The sequence below is a fragment of the Copidosoma floridanum genome, unplaced genomic scaffold, assembly GCF_036245765.1.
Source record: "Copidosoma floridanum isolate Cflo_tuat_1 unplaced genomic scaffold, Cflo_Japanese_pri ptg000013l, whole genome shotgun sequence".
NCBI lineage: Eukaryota > Metazoa > Arthropoda > Insecta > Hymenoptera > Encyrtidae > Copidosoma > Copidosoma floridanum.
In genome coordinates, this window is record NW_028321890.1 from 17,080,288 (window position 1) to 17,104,821 (window position 24,534).

At 32.7% G+C, this 24,534-nt stretch overlaps 1 protein-coding gene and 1 long non-coding RNA gene across 2 annotated transcripts; both read right to left on the reverse strand.

Annotated features, from left to right (window-relative positions):
* Window positions 1–1,731: 1,731 nt before the first annotated feature.
* Window positions 1,732–2,792, reverse strand: LOC106636705 (uncharacterized). Its single transcript, XR_001338888.2, has 2 exons — window positions 2,656–2,792; window positions 1,732–2,566 (listed from the first exon to the last, which is right to left on the reverse strand). It is a non-coding gene; the product is annotated as an uncharacterized LOC106636705 (long non-coding RNA).
* Window positions 2,793–14,448: 11,656 nt separating this feature from the next.
* LOC149374921 (protein lethal(2)essential for life-like) lies at window positions 14,449–16,161 on the reverse strand. The gene is made up of 3 exons (XM_089591070.1): window positions 15,799–16,161; window positions 14,900–14,959; window positions 14,449–14,774 (listed from the first exon to the last, which is right to left on the reverse strand). Exons 1-3 carry the CDS (start codon window positions 15,979–15,981, stop codon window positions 14,529–14,531), a joined length of 489 nt encoding a protein of 162 aa, XP_089447196.1. The 5' UTR covers window positions 15,982–16,161; the 3' UTR covers window positions 14,449–14,528.
* Window positions 16,162–24,534: the final 8,373 nt, after the last annotated feature.

The window sequence follows — 24,534 nt, forward strand, 5'->3', positions numbered from 1 at the left end:
AAAGACAATCGACTGATATCCTGAGGACGAATCAAAGCTTATCATATTTGCTAGTTCTTTACTGGGCAATCAAAATACAATCAAATATTTTAGGTGATGATGACATTTGAGTGAAATGTTCTCATTCATATTGAGAACTACTTTGGATTTTTCGCAAGATGAATTGATAAAGTAGGTGAAATTAATCTTTTTCAACATTGTGACGACGCTAGAAAATTTGTACGGTGAATGATTTAATAATGCAAGCTACATTAATATTGCTTTTGGAGGATGGCTTTCGATCTGATTAATTAATATTTCATTTGTAATGGCTTCAAATGAAAAATTGAAGATTTGTTTTGACCAACAGGTACTTTGTACATTATATTTTGTGTAAGTACAAAGACAATCGACTGATATCCTGAGGACGAAACAAAGCTTATCATATTTGCTAGTTCTTTACTGGGCAATCAAAATAAAATCAAATATTTTAGGTGATGATGACATTTGAGTGAAATGTTCTCATTCATATTGAGAACTACTTTGGATTTTTCGCAAGATGAATTGATAAAGTAGGTGAAATTAATCTTTTTCAACATTGTGACGACGCTAGAAAATTTGTACGGTGAATGATTTAATAATGCAAGCTATATTAATATTGCTTTTGGAGGATGGCATTCGATCTGATTAATTAATATTTCAATTGTAATGGCTTCAAATGAAAAATTGAAGATTTGTTTTTACCAACAGGTACTTTGTACATTATATTTTGTGTAAGTACAAAGACAATCGACTGATAGCCTGAGGACGAAACCAAGCTTATCATATTTGTTAGTTCTTTACTGGGCAATCAAAATACAATCAAATATTTTAGGTGATGATGACATTTAAGTGAAATTTTTTCATTCATATTGAGAACTACTTTGGATTTTTCGCAAGATGAATTGATAAAGTAGGTGAAATTAATCTTTTTCAACATTGTGACGACGCTAGAAAATTTGTACGGTGAATGATTTAATAATGCAAGCTATATTAATATTGCTTTTGGAGGATGGCTTTCGATCTGATTAATTAATATTTCATTTGTAATGGCTTCAAATGAAAAATTGAAGATTTGTTTTTACCAACAGGTACTTTGTACATTATATTTTGTGTAAGTACAAAGACAATCGACTGATATCCTGAGGACGAATCAAAGCTTATCATATTTGCTAGTTCTTTACTGGGCAATCAAAATACAATCAAATATTTTAGGTGATGATGACATTTGAGTGAAATGTTTTCATTCATATTGTGAACTACTTTGGATTTTTCGCAAGATGAATTGATAAAGTAGGTGAAATTAATCTTTTTCAACATTGTGACGATGCTAGACAATTTGTACGGTGAATGATTTAATAATGCAAGCTATATTAATATTGCTTTTGGAGGATGGCTTTCGATCTGATTAATTAATATTTCATTTGTAATGGCTTCAAATGAAAAATTGAAGATTTGTTTTTACCAACAGGTACTTTGTACATTATATTTTGTGTAAGTACAAAGACAATCGACTGATAGCCTGAGGACGAAACAAAGCTTATCATATTTGCTAGTTCTTTACTGGGCAATCAAAATACAATCAAATATTTTAGGTGATGATGACATTTAAGTGAAATTTTTTCATTTATATTGAGAACTACTTTGGATTTTTCGCAAGATGAATTGATAAAGTAGGTGAAATTAATCTTTTTCAACGTTGTGACGTTGCTAGAAAATTTGTACGGTGAATGATTTAATAATGCAAGCTACTTTAACACTTGCACAAATTATGCTTGCCAGTTTAAGGAAAAATACATGAAGATCGTATGAGGAATCAGTTAAAATTTTTGTTCGATGTATCGATAAGGAAGCAGAGTCTTTTATTACAGCACACAATTTATCAAGAAAAACTATAAGAAATTTTAAATGACAAAATCATTTTTGTGCAGAGGGTAGCTAAAATTGTATTACTCTATTAAATCACGAACATCATTTTTTAGATAAAAGAATTTCTACCTACAATACAAAAATATTTTTAAATCAATTGAAATTTTTTTTGTTCAAAAAAAAAAGTTAATTAGAACAAATTAGAGACGCAAATTTAAAAAGTTGAAAATTTTTTTTCTCACATTGAGTCAATGACGAAGTAAAAAATTCCGTCCGTTGAAGCCAATATGGCGTACATTAGTAGGTAAAAAAAATGAAAATTTGGAATAACTAACAACTTGAAATATCATTAGCATTTTAAAATTATAAACAAATTTTTTGGATATACTTTACTTAAATTAAAATCTTTGGACTAACTGAATTTTGACTAAAATATTTTCTACCTCATTTAAAGTAACACAAGCACGTGGTCGCATTAAACTTATCTATTAGATGACGAAAGCGTGGCACGATGTACAAACCCGTAGCCATTTTTATGATGCGAGTAGAGTGTGATATCTGGGAGAGAATTCGGAGTCTTCTTTATGAATTATTCAGACACGTCTCCCGCAGTGCTACACAAGCATGGCTCCACATGAGTGCACTCTTATTCTTCAGTTCACCATCAGAAAAGTCCTATCTGTAATAAAAAAGAAATTTGTTAAATTACAAAAACACTTACCTCCGTACACAATATTGCAATATATATCACTCTCTTCTTCTACGTACCATTTGTCGAGTACACCGGACACGAGTTCGCCATCTTATGAGCCGGAACGGCTTCCACTTTCGGGTCTGCGTTCGTGTGCACTACGCACTACAGACATGATGTCGTTTCGGGGACTGAAGAGAAATGAACGATACGATGCAGATGCTATGGCTGCATAGCTAGCGCCGTAGCACCTAGCGAGTTGGCAAACTTAGTTCAGAGGGCGCTAGAGAGAGAAGCCTCCGGCCAATGAGCCAATGGGATTAGAGCATTTCAGAATAAAAAGGAAATAGATCCAGCGCCATGTTTGGAAGAGATGCATACATATATACTTTCTATCGTAAGTGAATCGGAAGGCTCTTCTCTTATCGTACCCCTCTTAGCTGAGTTTGCCTGAAAGCCCGCCTTTTAGAAAATACACATAATATATTATATTTTTGTATAGATGAGAAAATCCACAAAAAATATCTCGTGTTTGTCCCCCACTTAAATAGAAAACATTTTTTGAGGCACACCTTTTGAAACGAGGCTCATTTTACTCGTAATGTCACGTACTACTATGAGGAAAAAATTTTGAACATGGGTTTCAGTGAGGGTTACACCATTTTTCTGCAATTTATATGGTAAAATTATGTATGCATACTTACATATGATATTTATAAATATAATTTTAACATGTAAATCGTGGGAAAAAAATTTTCACCTTCACTGAAACCCATGTTCAAAACTTTTTCCTCATAGTACATGACATAACGAGTAAAATGAGTCTTATCGGTCTTATCTTGAAGGTATACCTCAAAAATTTTTTTTATCAAAATGGAGGACAAAAACGGGATCACTTTTGTGGATTTCCTCATATGTATGAATAAAGTAGAGAGTAGAGTGAGGAGTATAGAGACACTAGAGGATTCTTTTGGAAAATCGATGACATACTTCTATTGTTAAAATGCCTTTAGTTATCAGTTGCCCAAAATGATATTAGTTGTCTCAATTTCTCATACATGTACACACAATATCAGCTAGAAAATTGTTTTGTGGGTTTCTCCGATGCTCCGTGCTGGACGAGCTAAAAAAGACCTCTCATTCGTCAAATGTGTCTGTATCGGCTGTGTCACTCGCTGAGACACTTAAAAGATCTAACGGAAACTTTGCTCAATGCCCATTTTCATACAATCTCTACCGGGAGTTTTGAATTTCCAAGTTAAACCCTGTCGACAAGGTAGGATCCCCGATTTCTTGGGAAAAAATTCTGGCATGCTCTCAAATAAGAATCAAGAGTTTTTCCAAGTAAAAATTTGGACCAAATATGTTTTAACTATTTTTTTTATTTTATTTTATTTTATTTTTTAACGAAATGCCAAAATTTGCCTTTTTAGTCTAAAAAGAGTTTTTTTCTCGGTTTAGTTGGTCATTTAGAGCAAAAAAGGTGTCTCATTTTTCGTAAAGTGAACCATTTCCAAGTTGACTAATGTGATGTTTCAAAACACAAGAATATAAACTTTTAAGGCTAAAATTTAGCATGTACAAATAGATCATTTGAGTTCATCAAAACTTTCAAGTATTCAAGCATACCCTTAGCTTGATTAAAATCTGGGTCTAATTTTTTTCATACAAATTTTTTTTTCAAGGAAACTACAAAAAAAATTTATTTACTAAGTAATTGATTGATGGTAATAAGAAAATGGGTTTCTTGATTACTGCAATTTGTTAAAGAAAAATTGGTTTCAACAAATTTGAACCAGATTTTTACCTCTCAAATTCTTAATTATAAAATTCATACCAAAAATGTTGCCTATCAGTTTGCAAATCAGTATATATTGTATAAACAATTATTCTGCAAGAAAATTATGACTCCCATCATTATAGTGTGATACAAATCACATTAAGAACGAATATTTACGCAATGTACATTTATTATTATTGAAAGATTTTTCACGACATGCAGGATTCAAGTAACATAGATAATTTAATTTTACATTATTTGTTGTTGTTGTTTTTTTTTTTTCATCAGTAATTAATTTATTTAAGAAAATTGTAAAAATTTTGCGGTCTTCATTTTTTGAAAGCATTTTCTGTTGTATAAAGTGCAACGTCGCTATCCATAAAAAAATTTTACACATTAAAAACACAGCATCATCCTAATAAGTGTGTCACGTTCAATGGGAAAATTGTTTTATTTGATCTATCCCGTACTCGACCTGTAGTGAAGGTTCGGGTGACGGCCACAAACTTGGTTTATTATTTATTATGTTACCCCAAGCGATTGGGCAACTAGTTATTTTTTTGGGTGGCTAGCAGTTTTGACGAAGGAGGCGAAAGGAGCGATAGGGATGGCTCAGACTCAGAAATCTCTTTGCAATGGAAAATAATAGAGAATTGTTAATAAATTTAACGTTAAAACGACTTTTTTATTTTCCGCTGGTTACTTTCGTTTTCACTTTACTTCAAACTTAAAACAAATGACAACAAGAAGAAAAAAAGGTACAATTATTATTGAAAGATTTTAATATTTGTCTTGACAGTGTTGCGGCTTTAAGCTTAAGGAAGTAAAAACTATATTATGTTGCACTGTAAGCGTACAAATTATACTACTGGTCTTGTGGTGAGTCGGAGGTTTATTTTATATGAAAAAAGCGCGTAGGGGAATCACATAATCTTATATCGTAAACTAGTTTTACTAGTCAAGATAATTGAAATTCCGGGAAATTAAAATTCAGCGCCTATTAGTAGCGTACGTAGGGGGTCAATCGAGATGATTGAGCATTTCTTGGGAATTGAGAGGTCAAAGTAGGTAAGAGCGACGCTGTTACATAAAAGCTAGAGAATCATCCGAGGAACAATCTTAGTAAGTATATGATGAAAGAAAAAAAAAAGAAAAGGCATACTTAGACGTTACAAGCGTAAAATTATAAAGATTGTTGATGTTACCTATTTCAAGAAAATATTATTTAAATTTTAGTATAATGTGATAATAAAAATAGAGTAAATAATATTTTACAACGTAATAACCACCTACGATTTAAAGCAAGCGTTTCAGTCGTTATTTTGAATACAAAAGATTCGAAGAATAGCACAGCTAGTCACAACACATAATAATTATATCCATAGAAAATAATTTGCACAAATAAATAATACCGTCCAAGCGTAAAGACGCTGCATGAATAGAAAAAGTTTTATTTATTTAAATTACAATATACTACTAAGGGTATAAAGAAATCGCGAAAAGTAGTACATTTTTTTAAATGTTTACTTATAAAACAAATCGCAAAAATTGTAAAAATTGATCTGAAAAATTTTTTCATAAAGTATAGTTGAATCCTTAAAAAGCACTTTTGTGTACTGTGCACGAAAAGTCAAATAATGTAATGTTAATTATTTAATTAAAATAACGTCTCATGGTGGTACTGTTAAATTTTGTATTTATTGAAAAACAAAACGACGTTTCGGCCGTTTGGACAATGTCCCGACCCTCATCAGGTACAAAAATATTTCTATCGAAGCTTGCACATATGGAGTCAAGCACCCATGAAAGTGGTGGACGTCTTGTATTACTATTTGTGGACGCTGGTGGAAGCTGTACGTCTTTTATATTTACATCGGCATCTACACTGTGCTGCTATGGAGAACACCAGATTGCAACAACTACTAACTATCTTTACCAGTAAGAAGTTTGAATCGCTTTCAAGGGTACTTGACTCCATTCGTGCATGCTTCGGTAGAAATATTTTTGTACCTGATGAGGGCCGGGACATTGTCCAAACGGCTGACACGTCGTTTTGTTGCGTGCGCTCAAGGGTGGGGAGGCCTCCACCCGAGTTCCATATTATTTTTCTTTTTAAGGGCGCAAAGTGAGATCGTATTTCGTTAGGTTAATGATGTCTGGTTAAATGAATAAAAGTGTAACTTGTGATTCCCATTGAGTCCGCATCTGCACTGTTTGTTCATCAGAACGCCAGACAATGCACACGTCGCTTGGAACGCATACTTAAAGGTGAGAAATTCTTTTTCTCTGTATTTTAAATATTGTTCTTTTTATTTGCTTAGTAAACTTTTGTTAGAGAATAGTGAAGAAAAAATAATAATTATAATAACATCAATTAATCAACAACGTGCATGAGCCACCATTTAGCCAGTTTAATTTTATTTTCTAAAAGTTTATTTATGGTTTAATAAAGGACTTTTCTTCTGTTGCAAGGAATCTTACAGCCTATAACTATTTTTTTAGAGTAAATTAAAATTTAATTAACACACAGATAGTTAGCAAATATTGAGTCATCTAATTATATTAGTGGAAAGTTATCTAGTAGAAATGGTTAATATCGACTATTTCATAGTAAAACTTTACTATTTCTACATAAGTGTACTACTAGAAAATAGTGAAGTTGGCTGTAAAACTATACTTAAATAATATTTTACAATATATGAAGAAATATTGATTATTTTCCCAGTGTCTGTAATACATAAAATTTTTATGTTTACTTCTGGCCATTACAACTAAGTAAGCACCATACTCGTTTTTCAAAACTTTGTCGTAGTATTTTTTATACAATTGCAATAAAATTAATTACTAATTATGAAACGACAGATAAAACACAATGAATCTTGTTCATTGTATAGTGCTGAGTATTTAAAACCGCTGAAAATAATATAGATATAAATAAATTTGTTGGTATTGGCTTTTAATATTGCATCCAACAATTATAATTCAGCTTGTATGGATGAGGATAAATCATGAGCTCAATCGCCATGATTTATCCTCATACGCATCCACCCTATGGTGAACATCATGCCCAAGGACGTTAACAAAGGTACCTTAAAGGGACCTTTGTGATTGCCATGGCTTGATGTGCATTAGTAGTTCGGACGTTTACTATGCAGACAGAAACGTCGATTCTCCTACCTAAGTAGTTAACATCTAAGGGTGCAGTCCTACGGCGCCTAATAAAGTTGCGAAAAAGATTTCACGCAATAGAGCGAACCAATGATAGCTATTGCTTGCCTTTCTTTTCTGTTTAGACAAAGTTTATCCCGTTTAAATAGGCAGAAAAGACCGTTGCGCAACCCGTTTGAGCCCGTGAGTGCAAGTAAGATAAAAGTCAATCCAACCACTCGCGCATAACGAGACTTAAGTAAGTACCTTCTTTAGGTGCATTATGATACTTTACAATAAATCTCAAGGGCTCAATTAGCACACTGGTTTAAGCTCCTGTTTGACAAACAACATCCGAATTAAATGGCACACAATGACATAATTTATGCAATGAAAAGAGAAGGCTTCATAGGGTTTATTTAAAGCTTAGAGTACACTTTTAATTATCGTCAACTTAGGTCATTACATTTGTGACTCGAGACAAGATCCAGAATATGTCCACATTGAAATTAAGTTTTTGGTAAGCGAAACTGACCGGATTGTCTAGGTCACGTGGTGAGTCTCGCTAATATTCTAGGTATAACACTCAAGCTGGTGTGGCCATAGAATAAACCCCTCTAAAAGGATACCATGGGCTTCAGCAGCCAAAAGTCTTGCCTTGTTATCGTCACCACAATTGCCAGAGACAATGAGACGTACATAAGTTCTTAGAATTAGTTTGCATCATCTCGTGGCAGGAAGTTGGAATGATTAATATATCTACTCCGACTTCCTTCACATATACTGCCGTTATTTTTGGGAAAATATGGCAGGGATACTAGTCCCAGCATTCGCTCGTTTGCCATATCAGTGCAATTAAAAAAAAGTAGTATTATATAGTTCTCTCAATGTTTAAGCTTGACAGCCCTTGATATTATAATAGTGTTGAAAAAAGAAATGGATAGAGATGCAAAAAATGCTGCTGCCAAATTTGATTAAGCAAATCTTGAGTAAAATGTATAAACAAAGACATCGAGGATTTTACGTCCACTTTTTATGACATGCTCACCTGCATATCTTTTCTTTTTTATCTAACGTAAGGACGATACATGTGGAATCCTTCATATCATTTTAAACAAATTAAGCATTTTTTACAATTTCACCGTGGAAAAAGTGTACATAAAAATGATTTATTTTTTAGAACGAAGTTCTTTATGTCACGTTACTCGGGGGGCTGGAATTTTAAAACCGACAGATTTTTTTTTTGAATCAGAAATCTCTTCCTCTCAAGTTTTTCCCCTCACCCCGTCGCCCCTCACCAAGTGTTCTCTACACACTTTCCCTCTCCTAACTATATATGTATATCTGTCAACCGTGCCGTGTTACTCTTCTGCACACCTTTACCCACCATTCCACCTCACACTCCTAGGCAATTAATTTTTTAACAAATTTTAATCTCATTTCCCCACAGTTATTTTTCTTTGACTTAGAATTTTTTTTTCTTTTACAATTCTAAAAAAAAAAAAAAAAAAAAAAAAAACATTTTCCAATAATGAGTTTTGAACCCTGGACCTCCTGCATGTGAGTCCAGTACCTTACCCACTCTGCTACGAGCGCTGCCGTCTGTAGGACATTCGATTTCTTGTACTTATCGTGTAATTCGTAACTATAACATTCCATTTTTAAATGTATTCACTGATAATACATTCAATTATGAATTCGTTTTATAAATTGTGTATTTGTTTTCTAAATAATACATCTAAAAATAAAATAATAAAAAATTTAATTAGCATAAATATGGTTATGTAGATTAAATATAATAAGGCGTGTTATTACGCATTAAATATTTGTATTTTCATTAAACCTGAGGTTTTTTTGGCATTGCAGTATTGCTAATAATTACTGTTATATATGAAAAAAGATAATAAAATAAAATATGGAAAAAAAAGAAACGAAATATGAAAAAATAAAATATGAAAAAAAAATAATAATGAAATTAAATGAAATTTGAACAAATAAAATAATATATTAAAAAATAATGAAATGAAATATGAAAAAAGAAATAAAATAAAGGAAATACAAAAGAATGAATATAAATAGAAAAATATAAAAAAAAGAAATAAAGGAAATACAAAAGAATGAAAAAAAAGTAATAAAGTTAAATATAAAAAAAAAGAATAATTCATGAAAAAAAAGAGAATGAAAAAAAAAAGATTTAATATGAAAATAAGAAAGAAATTAAATAAAGGAAATACAAAAAAATGAAAAAAATGTAATAAAATGAAATATGAAAAAAAATAAAACAAGAAATGAAAAAAAAAATAAATAAAAACAGTAATAAAGAAAAAAAAAAAAAAAAAAAAATTAAAAAAAAAACAACAACAAACCAGGGGGGATAAATGGGTCATGTGACCCACGGTAAGAACGAAGTTCTTTGAACATGACGAGTATAAAAACACAATTTCTCAGGTAACAAGGGGGTCGCCAGACCCATTGAAAGAACAAAGCTCTATAAACGTTAATACTGCATTCATGTAGTTCACTAAACAAAAACTTGAAAAACGAATAAAAAAAAAAAATGAAAAAAATAGTTCAGTACTCACGATGGTTGAACTTCGTGAGTACTGTATTCATGCACGACGTTCTCACGAAGTTCAACCATCGTGAGTACCGAACTATTTTTTTTATTTTTTTTTTTTATTCGTTTTTCAAGTTTTTGTTTAGTGAACTACATGAATGCAGTATTAACGTTTATAGAGCTTCGTTCTTTCAATGGGTCTGGCGACCCCCTTGTTACCTGAGAAATTGTGTTTTTATACTCGTCATGTTCAAAGAACTTCGTTCTTACCGTGGGTCCCATGACCCATTTATCCCCCCTGGTTTGTTGTTATTTTTTTTTTTAATTTTTTTTTTTTTTTTTTTTTCTTTATTACTGTTTTTATTTATTTTTTTTTTCATTTCTTGTTTTATTTTTTTTCATATTTCATTTTATTACATTTTTTTCATTTTTTTGTATTTCCTTTATTTAATTTTTTTTATTGAATTGATTTTTGGCAATCCACATTTTTTAAGTTGATTTTTTCAATATTTTCAGTCATTTATCATTATTTCAGTATAATAAATGGAAGCAAAAATATGTAATCGGAAAATTTTCTACAAATTGTCAAACTAAAAAAAAAAGGTTTGTTGCTGTATATATGTGTAAACGCTTAGAAAAAGGAATGAGAATCCTCCTATAACAGGAGGGGGGTAGAGGAAAAATAGGTAGTATTACGTGTTGAAAAACAGTGTTTAAACTTAAATAACCATCTCTCAGGATTTGGTCTGAAAAAATAGGAAAACAAAAATAAAATTATTAATCTCTACAAACTTAAAAATAATTAAAATATAAATCACTTATTGGCAAAAGTATATGGTCTCCAGTATTTTTTTCTTTGAATGCTGCTAAGCCTTTATCAAGGGAGTTCTTCATTTCTCAGTCTATTCGTTATTTAATGTGTCGATAACTTGCGTTCTACAAGTAAAAGTAAGAACTTTTTCTTATAATTTTAAACCTTCTAGTCTTTCCCAATATGCATCGAAAATATTCTAGAAACCTTCTATCTTTTTATCCAAATCGCGGGAATTTCTTAGGAAAATTTCGTTATCAATATATTCCCTCCAGTTATCGTAGTTAGTTATTTTATAAATGATTTTTGAAAAGCTACGATACAGAATAGTTCAAATATTTTAAATTATTTATTTAATATTTATTTATCAAAATCCAAAGTAACTTGAGCCTTTTACAATAACAAAACGATTATTAATATATTAACTTTTGATTGTGGGAAAGGGGATGTTCCTGTCACGGGCTGTACTTTGGATGATAATAATTATTTAGAGAATAATGTTTTATACTAGTTAAGTACACAGGACTTAATACATTTTTGTTTAAGAAATAGCACTAGTCTTTGTACTTAATGGCAAAAGTGTTACTTCCAGAGCAAAAATCGTTTTATACGATAAAATACGAACTCACCTTGATATTTACGACTCAAAAACTCTAAATAAGCGAAGCCTTGTATAATATTTTGGCGTTTTACGCGAGACAAAAGCTCTTTACAATACCCACAAGTATATAGCTATGCTTACTCTAATTTTGGATCTTAACGTAAATCAAACGAGGATAGTAACAGCTACAGCTATACAACTCCATTATACTCTTTAATAATGCGTACCTCTTTGTGTTAAAGAAAAAGAGTCACACCCAACAGATTACCTACAACTATGCTGCTCGAATCACATGTCGTATTAAACGTCATATCTTTTTCCACCAAAAAAATATAGCCTTACTAGTATGACATGCGCGATCTCCGTCAAGGTCTTGCACACCCGAGAGGAAGATTATTAATATCATTACTATTTATTGTTATTATTTTAATTATTATTACTACTGTAATAATTATTTTTCTTATTGCTATCATTACTATTCTTGTCATCGTTATTGCTGTAATAACTAAAAAAAAAAAACCATTAGCACACTTAATACATAAGGTTTCTAAGAAATTAGGTGTAAAGGGTAAAGTTGTTTACCCCCCCCCAATAGTGATTGACCGCCACATGCATTTTGAATAGAGCCTATATATATATATATATATATATATATATATATATATATATAAATTATATAGAGGTATTTTTAGATTTTTCGGTGGCTAGATTTCCAACGTTAGGTGACAGTTACCTACTATACTGCATTGAAAAATTGGTTACATATTTGAATAAAAAGAGTTATTTTTTACAAATTAAAACTCTTTCATCGGCCAATGAATCTCGTAAAATTTATTGTACGGAAACAAAAAACAAAAGATGATTTTTTCAAAAAAAATTGCAATCTTGAATTATTTAAATCACTTGGAAATCGTGTCATTTTAATGTGCGTCGTTATTTGGCGTACGCACATCGTTTAACTAAAACAAAAGATAACTTCATTTTTATACACAAGAACTTCAGTAAATACGTGAACTTTTTGTAATTGATATAAAATATCAAGTAACTCTAACAACATACTATAATATACAGTCATTGGCCGTTTTCGCTGTAGATATTAGTCATTCTAACATCATATTTCAAACTTCTTGCAATTTGAAGAATTACCACAAGTTTTTTTTTTATGGTAGTATTGGTCGGATAAGTGCCATCGTCTCCGGGGATATTTTGCGTCCCAAGGGACCTGTTTCGAGAAACTACTATTTCTTAATCAAAACTTTTGGAACGCACACGCGATCTCCGTGTAAAATTTGTGAATAAAGTCATTTACGACTGGGCTTGACAAAATAGCTGAACAGAGTATTTCTTTTAATGCACATCTCATCAAACGTTGATGAAAATTTTGTGTATCGTTGTATGATTTACAAAAAAAAATGCAGGAAGTAAGTATTTATAGAAGCTGTAACGAGTAGGCCATAGCAAGATACAAAATTATCTCCTTACGGCAGCTTTAAACGGTATTTAGCTTTGGAGTTGACAATTTTGGCAGTGACAGAATTCAAGTAGACAGAAACATGAGAGTATACGTGAGGCTATATTTTTCCTCTAAAGAGTCAATAATTACATCCATATATCCTGGAACCGCTTACTTCAGTATACAATATTCATTGATAAAGAACGAGGCAAAATCATCAGGTATACAGCTCGGATTTAGTTGCGTCTACTGTGAAGTGGGAAGAGCACGAGGGTACGGTGTTGTATCTATAATAAATACAGCTACTCATGCCGGTCTCTGATCCTATAATACTTGTCTTTCTTTTCGCTTGTAGTCTCTGACTATAATGACGTAGAAGCCAGCTTGTTTCGTAAACGTATAAAATGATGTCAAAGATGAGTAAGCCAGGGTTAGTCAGTTAGAAGGGATACCTGCTCTGTTCTGTCGATGAGAGATAGAGCAAACAGCCTTGGCTGGCAGCTTAGATCGTCTGAGGGGGCTTTAAACCAAATAGCATTTCCCCTATCAACTTAAAAACAGTGACGTTTACAACTTTTTCATCAGAGCATTCAATACACTGACACACTACATTGACATATAATAGGTTCACTCACGGGCTGTTCTCTGGGTCTGGCCACGTTTATCGTTTCTTCGCAGCGCGGTGATTTTGGTAAAACTGTCAAGCCAGACTATGAGGCCTGAGTAATAGCAAGTAACCGTATCTGATAAGGCTGTAAATTTCCTTTAAAAAGACGTGAAGTTGAGTAGCGACTTCAGGCTGGTCTGAGCAAGAGGAGACCTAATTGGCAACAGGAAGGCCCTTGCGCTGAAATACACCTTTTTCCATTTTTCAATTGGACAAAAAAAACACTGTTCTTTATCGGGTAGTACGACACACACAGAATCATAAAAATTAAATATGGAGAAGACTAATCTATGGAGATTTGCCATGCAAGGGGCATCGAAACCTACGAATGGATTTACCAGCGGGATGGCAATTAAATAATTTGATCATGTTACTTTACTTGAAATTTAATGGTACACTTGAAATAAATATGTTTAGACTACCTCTTCTGTTGACTTGATACTTTTTGCCTCAGGACATAATGTACGCATATTATTATATTATAATGTAACGGAAGGGATTGTATAACTCTGTTACTTCATTAATGGTCGTCGTATTTCTATTTAAATGTAATATATGATTATTAGTAAAATTCCTCAGGAATATCTATTGCCTATTTTTAGAAAAAGCTTCTTGTATCCCGCATTGAAAACACGTGATAAACAATTTTTTGCAATCATATGACTATGTAAAACATTGTATGAAAATTTAATTGGAAAAAAGTAAGTTGGTATGCACTGCGAGAGGATTTAATAATACACACAATAAAATTTTACTACCATTAGAAATGTTTTTATTGCATGAAAATTGTGTATTCCAGACGACATAATATGTATATATATGTCTTAACAACACAAAAAATTAAAAATGCTCTAACTAGTTTTTATTATTCATTTCAAACTTTAAAAGTATAAAATTATAAAACACTTTTAAAATATTACTCTCCTTACTGAAGTTAGTTTTCTTCAGTTGGTTTATTGTTTGAAGGGTTGTTGGTAGTATAGTTCTTACCAACTAATGGCTCATTCTTAAAAGGAATATACACAGTTAATGCACCATCCAAGCTTAAGGTTATCTTAGCATCATTAAAGTCGTAGGTTTCAGAGACGGGAAATGTCTTCAACAAATTTTGACGTACATTACCATGCTCATCTTGCATTTCGTTGTGATTTCCCCCAACTACAATCAATTCGTCTTCCACCTACAATCGAAACAAAATTTATTAAGCGTTTGCTTTGCTTTTGGTATTATGTCATTTTTATTATTAATATCTCATATCTATCATTTAAATAAGGTGCATGACGAATCAAAGAAAAATATACTTACGAACACTTTAATTTCTTTCAGAGCAAATCCTGTGCAGTCTACCGTTTTATTAAAATCTTCCTACAACAACCCTCGTTAATTAAATTCGTTAGAATTCGTTGGAAAAACATAGTTATAATTAAGGTGGCTCATCATCTTTTTGAAAGTCTAGCCTTTGCACTCACATTGAAATTTATGGTACAATATTACTCAACAGATGTGCAGTTTAAATTTTAGAGTTTGTTGCTGACTGTTACGTACGATAGCATATATCTAAGCGTGCGTGCGTGCGTGCGTGCGTGCGCTTCTGCTGGCCTGGGCCCAAAAACGTAGAGGAATAGAGAAGATGAGGCATGGGGAAGGAGACGAATCAACGCAGTAAAGGGGAGATTAGCTAAAGACACGATAGCGAAAAGACCAGGTCCGCAAGACTAAAATACACGTGCAACTTCCTTCAAGTACAAAGACTCCTAACAAAGTATAAGGTTATCATAAGTCGCGCTTTTACTAGTTCCTGCACCGAGAAACCCACGTAACACGACCAAAATCAAATGAAAAACACATTCAAAATTCGGAATTTTAGTATTGGTCTGTGGGGTATTTTAACTTTTTCACTGAAAGTTATATCTTATTAGACTAAAAATCAAGCCATATGCTAAAAAAACTGGGAGCAGATTGTTTAAATATTCCTCTTGCTAATGAAATCTCGAAAGTCTAAGGTTGCCGACCAAAAATAAATACATGACGTGTTGAAAATCCACAACCAAAAGCTAACCTCAGCACTTGAATAAGTGGATTCGTATCTATAGGTATACATATCGAGCCTGCTACTTAATGTTTTTATGTGTGATAGTCTAATGTCATACAAACAGATAGTATAAGAATGATGAGCCACCTTAAATATGAAAATGGTCTTTTACCTCGTGTACTTTATCGTTAGATGAACTGTTGTCATCGTAGCTCTGATGGATGGGTAATATTAGCCTTTTATCATTGCAGGTTGCACGAAAAATGGACCGTGAAGCCAAAGCATCATAGTAACTTTTTTCCATGTATTCGTTTAATTTTTCTTCAGTGATCGGCTTCTCTTCGCGATCACACATGATGAGTTATAACAAAAAATCTGAATACAAATAATCGTTGAAACTGCCCCTTTAACAAGATCTCAAACGGCGATTGAAGAATATCAAACTGATTTCTGATAAATTTAATATGCGCTCCGTGTACTACTTGTATAGCTGGAGCTGCAACAATCACTGCTAGTTCTAATACTAAACGCTTTCGTCACCCGCTGCAAATGGACTACTTGAGTGTAATCGACTAGCGCTGCGTGTACTGTTGTAAAAGAGAATTGGTAGGAATGGTTCTTAGAAAAGCCACGCCGTCATAGCTTTAGTAGAGCTTCTTTATTACCAAATAGATATACTTTCCCACCTTTGCACTATGGCATATGTGATCAGTTTCTCAAAAATGTCAAGGGGCACGGATGAAATAAATTTTTAGATGCAAATGTTAAAATACCATACTTACATCTAACTTATACAAGTTGTGTGTATTGCTTACATATACACGCTTTCCGTATACCGTGATTAAGCATTGATTCTTTTGAAACAGTTTATAATTAATCAGTATTAATCAGTGTGGTAAAATGTCGTTTATAAAAAACTAAGTTTATGTCACTGAAAATCAAACCCTCACGTCTCCTACGGTAATGATGTTTGTGTGATTATCATGCTAAGCATCGAGCCAGCACCGCTCTTTTATAGTAAAAATGTTCAAGTGTAACTATAGGATTGCGCTTCCTCTTTAGCACAGCTTCTACTTATTTGAATCATATCTGCTAATCCAATTTTATATTTTAGTTTATAGAATGACTAATTGTGACGGACTTAAGAAAACGCTATGCTTGGTTGATGTTATTCATAACGTACATTATAGTAAATCACGTGCCTAATCCTAAGAGTAACCTACAGTAATCGCTTGTATAGATAATTGCTAGTCAAGCCAAAAGCGAGGTTACTCGAGATAGCTGGGGTACATTCGCTATTTTTTTAATACACACGCTTAGAAGTTTGCGTTGACCGCAAAAATATTTCATTTTATTTTACTGAAATGTAGACAATTATGATAGTAATGATAATAAGTAGTATGATAATAGTGATATTGTAGAAGTAGAATGATAATAGTAATGATAATAGTAACAGATGAAAAAACTATTATTACATTTAATATTATATGGTACGGGTAATTTTATCGATTAGTTATCCTAGTATTTAGATCAGTTTATCAACGATGAAAAATATTCTCTTTTACATTCACTAAAAAAATAGTGTGACCCTTTAATAAATACATTTAATTTACAGGGGCTACAATGGAGCATTTTATAAGGTCGTAGTAATAAAAAAATATATATATGAAATCAGAACGACACTAAATATTTTTGTTAATAAATTATTCATTGAGTGAAAAAAATTTTTTTAACTTAACAAATCTGTTTTAAGTAACAGCTATTATATACATTGATAAATGCTTGTTTAATTTTTATTTTTACTCGTTTATTCAGACCAGATTCAATGGAGGAATTGTAACATTTTTATTGTAATTTATTCTAAATTTTTTTTATTTGCAATTAGAAGGAATTTTTTAAGTCAAGCTAAATTCGTTGGCATGGCTGGTTACCTTGTCTAAGTAAATTCCGCAGAATGTTTTTTCTGGGTCTTTTTGGTATATATATATCTATATATATTTATAACTGATTCTGCCGTAACTTGCTTAGATTGTGCATGTCTGCCGCTTTAACTTGCGTGTTGTAATCAAATTAGAAACTTTAAAAACGTTAAATCTTGTTCAATATTGTCATTGAACATGGTGCCTTTTACCGATATATTGCCTTTTTTATGAGTTCATATTTCTCTAACATCAACAAATAAAAGTAAGTTTTCACTGCATACATTTTGTACGTGGATTTTATGGCAGTTTGAGCAAAAGTCGGTTTGAATGACTCACTGTTTGAATTGAAAATACTTACCAATAGTTACTTTTTAAAGTATAGGACTAAAGTAAAGAAACTAAATGACAGTATTGTCAGAAGTTGTTATCTCCTAAACAGCAAAGTATTATTTATTCGAATTTCGTGCATACAAAAATTTCTTTTCGTTCCACTCCTCATTGATCAACCACTCAGTGTACGTGTGTGGGTATGCCAACTACAGTTTCTCATTGCATTTAATGTTAGTTATTAAACTACAGTAAATGCAAAATCATTTAAATTATATTTCGTTTCCTATTATTTGTTCAAGTACAAATTTAATGTTAAACGATTTTTTTTGTTTCAATTTTTTTATTTAAAACAATACAGTTTAATTATTATAACTAGAATATAGTGTTAAGAATAAAATATTTAATCACCGAAAATTAGGTAAGTTTAAATGACTTTATTTAAAAAATAAAATTTAGGGTTTACTGGGTATTTTATTTCAATAAGAAAATGTTAAAGCGTTTCATTCAACTTGTGTATTTCAATAAAGTTATTAAATGACTAATTTTGTTTTGTTACAATTTTAATAAAGTAGTTAAGAAAATGTCAAATTACTCTAAAACTAGTCGTAGCGATTACTCTCCTCTGTTATCATACCTTCAGAATTATAGCTGTAACCATTTTATATCTATCATACGTATGTACCATTTAAATGATACTATGATTCTCTACTTTGCTGCAGCTGTTTTTTCGCTTTTGCTATAAATGGAGGAAGGTAGTTCATTTAAAAATATACAATTTCGATTTTCGTGACAAACTGTCGTGAAAATTCTTGTCTTATAAGTTGATGGTTCTGTTACTATATAAGTTATGAATACTCCAAGAATATTTAATTTTAGCCCAATACTTGAAGATCGTTAAAGTGACAAAAATGTTTAAAAAATCTATCGAATATTGAATGCTCAAATGTTTTAAGCTTTCCTAAATCCAACGTTTACTGCTATCCCATACTTTTGAGAAATTATTTTAGCTGACAGTAGTCCTGACCAGTTGTCTTGGAGACTCAGTTTAGAAAAGCACTGCCATAGTTAATCAAATATAATTGTATAGGCTGTCACATTCAATTATTATAAAATTTGTTGATAAGTCAAAATTGAAAGCAGAAATATGATTCACACATGCTTACATACTCAAAATCGTGTGTAGTTGACTCCAAATTTTGACATTCCTATTGGTGTGAAACATTTTTAAAATGTCGAAAAAATTTTTTTAAAACATTATACGGTTTCCAAACAAAAAAAAACTTCGTAAAATTGTACGTCATTTGGATTAACCTGGATTCTAATTTTGGGTCTCGCAAAAAATAATTTGTAAGTAGCTGCCTGGAACAATTTTATCGTAAATATTACGACACCTCAAGTGGGTGTCTAAGCTACTGCAGGATAGATTTTAAACATCATATAAATATATTATTTTATTAAATACAATAATGGTAACAATAATTTATAGACGCTTATTCTCCAATTTCAAATTACTATTCCTATTAACTAAAAAAGGTTCCTATAGAGACTAAAAAAGTCTGAAAGTCTTATTTTAAATCTTAAAAACTAATTAATATTTTAAATACATAAAAATTATTTTCATAACTAAAATACAACTTTCTTTAATGTTTAAATGAGTATATTCCAACGATTTAGTGCATTTCAAAAATTTATGTGCAATATTAGTAGCTATAGTTTTAAATTAATTTCACTTTTCAACGACATCTCTGAAGTTTAAAAAAAAAATTTGATGATGTATTTAAATTATGTATTTACTCTCCTTCCTAACTTTTATATAAATTTTCAACAAAATATTCATAGCATTCATTAAATAGAAAAAAAATTACGTACTCACACATTTCTTGACTTTATAATCAGTCGAAAAAAAATTTTTTTTTTAATTTGTTCATAAAAAATGTTATACACTGGAACTTTTTTTAGATATTAGATAGATAAAAACTTTTCCTACTAAATATACTGTTGATAAGTTTTATTAGCGAACTACGAGTTTTGACGACTTGAATCTCTGAATGCTCTGTTTCTGGAATGTCATGTCTTTATGTCATTGAGTATTCTTTTCGTGAAGCTTAAAATGCAATTTGATTTTCATTTTATTCGTCGTAAAACAACGACTACGATCTCATAAAAATATCGACCATGAATACATAAAAGAGGAGTCACGGGAAGGGGGGGGGGGAATTTTTACTGTATACGTCGAAAAAGACAAAATGCGATGAAAAGGAGTATTTTCATTGTATCTCTATTTTCTACTCAAATCTTGGATTTATCACTGCAACATCACTGTATTAAAAAATTTCGATGGGATTAAAAAAAAAAAATGACATATTTCAAAAGTTTCCAGAATGAATTCAGAAATTCATGGTAAGACAACTTTGACAATTAATTATTTCGAAAACCAATGTTACTGATGGTACAAATATGGATGGCCTATTTTTGGAATGACTCGTCCAGGCTATTGATTATTTTCTGTGAAAAACTCGAAGTGCTCACTAACCAAAGTTTGATTTTTTTGTTTCGTTGGTGGTAAAACAGCAGCCTAGAGCTATAATCAAACCATCAAGTTGACATCGTGACGAAAATAAGTTTGGTTAAACGAAAACAATTTTATTTAAATATGCAAACCTGGGCAATCGATAAGTGGCCTAGTCCTATACATAGGCACTACCCGATTAAAAGAACAGATAAAAAGACAAAACGAATAACTATGAATTTCTTCCACAAACAGCTTTGCTGTAAGGGGGTAAAATAATGTTCCTGTTATACTCGTTCCGAGCAGTATTTATCTCATTTGTGACCAAGTAAGAAAAAACCCGTTAACTGTTTTACCATAAGCTTTGTATATCACATGTAAACCGATGAAAACTCTTACTTAAATATAATCCTCAGTTTATTTTTATTGGGTAAGAAAAATTACGAGCGATAAGGAGTATTCATCATTTTTTTTTTTAGACCATCTTTTTTTTTCTTCGATGTAAATGTTTTTTAGAGTTAACGCCAACTCTTACCGTTACGTGCACCTATAAATATGATAAATCATTCTTTAAGATATTTTTTCTCCCTCAAGCGTAAATGACTTTATTATAAGATGTGAAACTGCAATAAAATTTAGAAAATAATGATTATTATCAAGTATTACTTGGATTTCCTCAGCTATTTATAATGCGTCCAGACGCTAACTGAGATTGAATTGACTTTAATACACCACCTTGTTTTCAAGGGAAGCTGAGAGTGTTTTCCCTCCGTGGGCCTGAGTCTTTGCTCGCTGCTTATCGGCAATGCAACTGTAACACCTCAAACGCCTGGCCTTTGCTGTCTAACTATGTTGCTCATCGTTAACTGTTTCGCCTATACCTACATGGGACCATAGTTTATAGCCTCACTCGCTGCTATGCATTTTTGGTGTCTTGATACTCGCGTTGACATCGTGCGTGACATAAGTATCCGGTCAAATATGTAAGTAATTTTTTTAAATACTTTAATACACTGTGACTGGATAAATCGGCCACAGTGGCGCGAGAAGCACATCAAGTGTGATACGCTTTGATAGAAATAGGAAAAGTGCAAAAGTTAAGAGAGAGAGTGTTTAGAGTGTTTAGAGTATTTATTATGCCTTGGGGAAGACCCCTATCTGGCCTAAAAGTATAATACAATAAGATAAGCAGACTTAAAACTAATTCCATTGAGCTAAAATTGTAGCAAGCAACCAAATTACAGCAAGAGAGCAAAGTATAGATTACAAATTGAAGGATTAATCTGATTTTAGCGCAAGGTATATAATTGTAATCCACTTAAAACTAAAAATAAAAGGTAGAACCACATAACATGATAAAATTGAATGCGTGTGATTGCTGAGAGTGTAGATTCAGTTGGTAGATTGATTAGCTGAAGGGTGTGGGGGCTGTGGAGATGCGAAGGAAGGCGTTTTGAAGGTTGTGGGATGCGAGAAGGCTAGAGAAGGCTTATCAATAGAAGAGATGTGGTGAGAGAGGATGGTTAGTGGTAGGGGAGTTAAGAGGGATAGGAAGAGGGATTTATATGCAGAGGAGTCAGGTGGAGAGAGAGCTGGTGAAGGACTGGGGGGTGAGGTAGGCGAGATGAAGTGAATGATGGTTGGTGCGAGGAAAAGTCGTTATAGGCTAGATGTCAGAGTTGGGCTATGGTGTTGTATATTATGTGTGATGGGAAAGGTTAACCACGTCAGAGCGTCCGTTATTAATTTTAGGTCAAGGTTAAAGCACTGTTTGCGCTATGCGAGCACAATTCCCTCCCACTCAACACGTTCGATCCACACGCTCTGGTCGCGCTGTAAGAGGGTATTATGGAGTATGATTTGGAATGATGAATATAAGTGATCGGCAAGGTTTATTGGAGAAAGTGAATTCAGGAGATCAGATGCTTGAATGTAGAAGGAATCGTCGCGAGCACAGGTGCGGGAGGGAGGGACGATGAGCAGGGGTTGTGGGCGGCGTAGGGTGCGGGAATTAGTGACTGAGTGGGATGCAAGGCGAAAACGATCGGCGAGGTATGTGGGGCAATGAAGGCGAATTATGTTGAAGGCAAGACACCCCAAGTGGTACTCACGTCTACGTCGAGCAGAGAGCCAGCCCAGTTCCAACCGTAATGGTGTAATGTAAGCATCTCTGGGAATATTGCCGGCTATGAAGCGGACACAAGCATTAATGGCTCTCTGCATTTTTAGATTGCGCATGACGTCCAGTCGAAAGAAAACCGATGAAGCATAGTCCAGATGCGGAAAGACCAGAGATTCGATCAGAGATTTATGTAAGGTACGAGTTAGGGCATGTCTATTGAATCGCAGGGAACGGAGTGTATTATGTACTTTCTGGTTAATCTTATTAATCTGTGGGGACCAGTGAAGTGTGGGGGTGAAAACAACGCCCAGGTTCAAGGCCTTCTCCACAACAGGGATCGCGATGCCATGAATATGAATGGGTATGAGGGATAATAGATCTAGACGTGAGAAGTAGGCGAGGCTGCCGAGAACTATGGCCTTGGATTTCCGCGGATTGAGACTTAGGCCGTTAGAATGAGCCCAGGCCGCAATGGCTTCACGGTCACGATTCAGGAGGGCAATGGCCTCATTGATAGACGCAAATGAACAATAAAGGTATATTTGGGTGTCGTCAGCGTAAATCATATGTTTAGAATAAGAGAGGGTGGCGGGGAGGTCGTTTATATACAAGGAGAATAGGAGAGGGCCAAGGACACTTCCCTGGGAAACACCCGCGAGAGCAGGTCTCCAGTTGGATATGGCTTCCCCGTTACCCCCCCCCCGATGGCTTGTTGACGATTAGAAAGCTGTAGCTATGGAGAAGAGTTAGAGCACTATTGGAGAGATTGAGATTTTTTAATTTGTGGAGAAGTTGCAGGTGGGGGACAGTGTTGAAGGCTTTAGAGAAGTCGAGAAGAACTAGTATGGTGACCTCCTGACGGTATATTGCCTCTCTAATGTCCTCAGTTATGCCAAGAAGGGCGGAGAGAGAGAGAGAGAGAGAACCATTAGATGGTAAGGAGGGTGTGAAAAAAGCAGGGGAGGAGAGTAAAAGAACGAAAACAGAATAGATAAGCAGAAACAGGAAAAAGAAAAGTAATGACTTAAGACAAAACGTGATTTCGCACCGAGGTTAAGATTTGCAAAGATTTTCTTTAAATTCGCCTCAACGTATTGACGAATACGTATCATTAAATGGAAAGATGAGAAATTGTTTCGAAAATGGTGGAATTAGAAGCAACCTCTCGCTACAGAATTATTCACTGGCAGTTCGACGCAACCACCAAGGATTGCACCGAAACATCCCCCACAGTGAAGGTACCCCTAAATACGATTAATAAAAAGAAAAGAACAAGTTCTCTCTCTCAGTAGTTAAAGTATATAATTATACAAATAATAGATAACAATACGTTGTAATACTTGATTGCGAATGTTTAATGACTAATTGAATTAAGATAAGCGAGGGTGGAAGCTTTTTTTCATTTTGGAAAGTGGTTTTTTTATGAAAGTGTATCATTCGATATTATAATAAATAATAGGTTGGCTGACCACCTAACCGAAACTAGTTGTAGAATACGTCACCACAATTTCATATTTAAAAAAGTTTATATTTAGATATTACTAAAAGTGTCACGTCGTGTTTTGAATGTTCGATTGAACAAGGCTAATTATTATGTTATAAAAATGCCTATTTGTTGCCTTACAAGAAAATAATTTATTTTGATACACTACTAGTTGTGTAGATTATTACCACTATTGCCATCATCATCTGTAATTCGTGTATCTTGTTATTTAATAGGCACATTACATTTCTTAATAAAAAAATTGTTAACATTTCTTCGCATACTTTTTTCGTTCTATACTAATAAAACTATTGTTCAACATACGAATGAAAGTTTCACGAAAATTTCTTCGTCTTTAATTATATAATTGCAGTGAGAATAAAATTTTCATGTGTTCTTTCAAATTTAATATTTAAAATCACAAATTAAACATAATCATCGTTCGAATATTATAAATAAAAATCAATAGCTCCTTGTAAATTTTATCTATGTGCTCACACCCTGTACAAAAACACTTAATAAATACAAACTTAAAACACTAT

Coding starts and splice junctions, on each gene's coding strand:
- LOC149374921 (XM_089591070.1), bottom strand. CDS start 15,981: ATGTGTGATCGCGAAGAGAAGCCGATCACTGAAGAAAAATTAAACGAA. Junction 14,960..15,798: donor CTAACGATAAAGTACACGAG/GTAAAAGACCAT, acceptor GGGTTGTTGTAG/GAAGATTTTAATAAAACGGT. Junction 14,775..14,899: donor TGAAAGAAATTAAAGTGTTC/GTAAGTATATTT, acceptor TTTCGATTGTAG/GTGGAAGACGAATTGATTGT.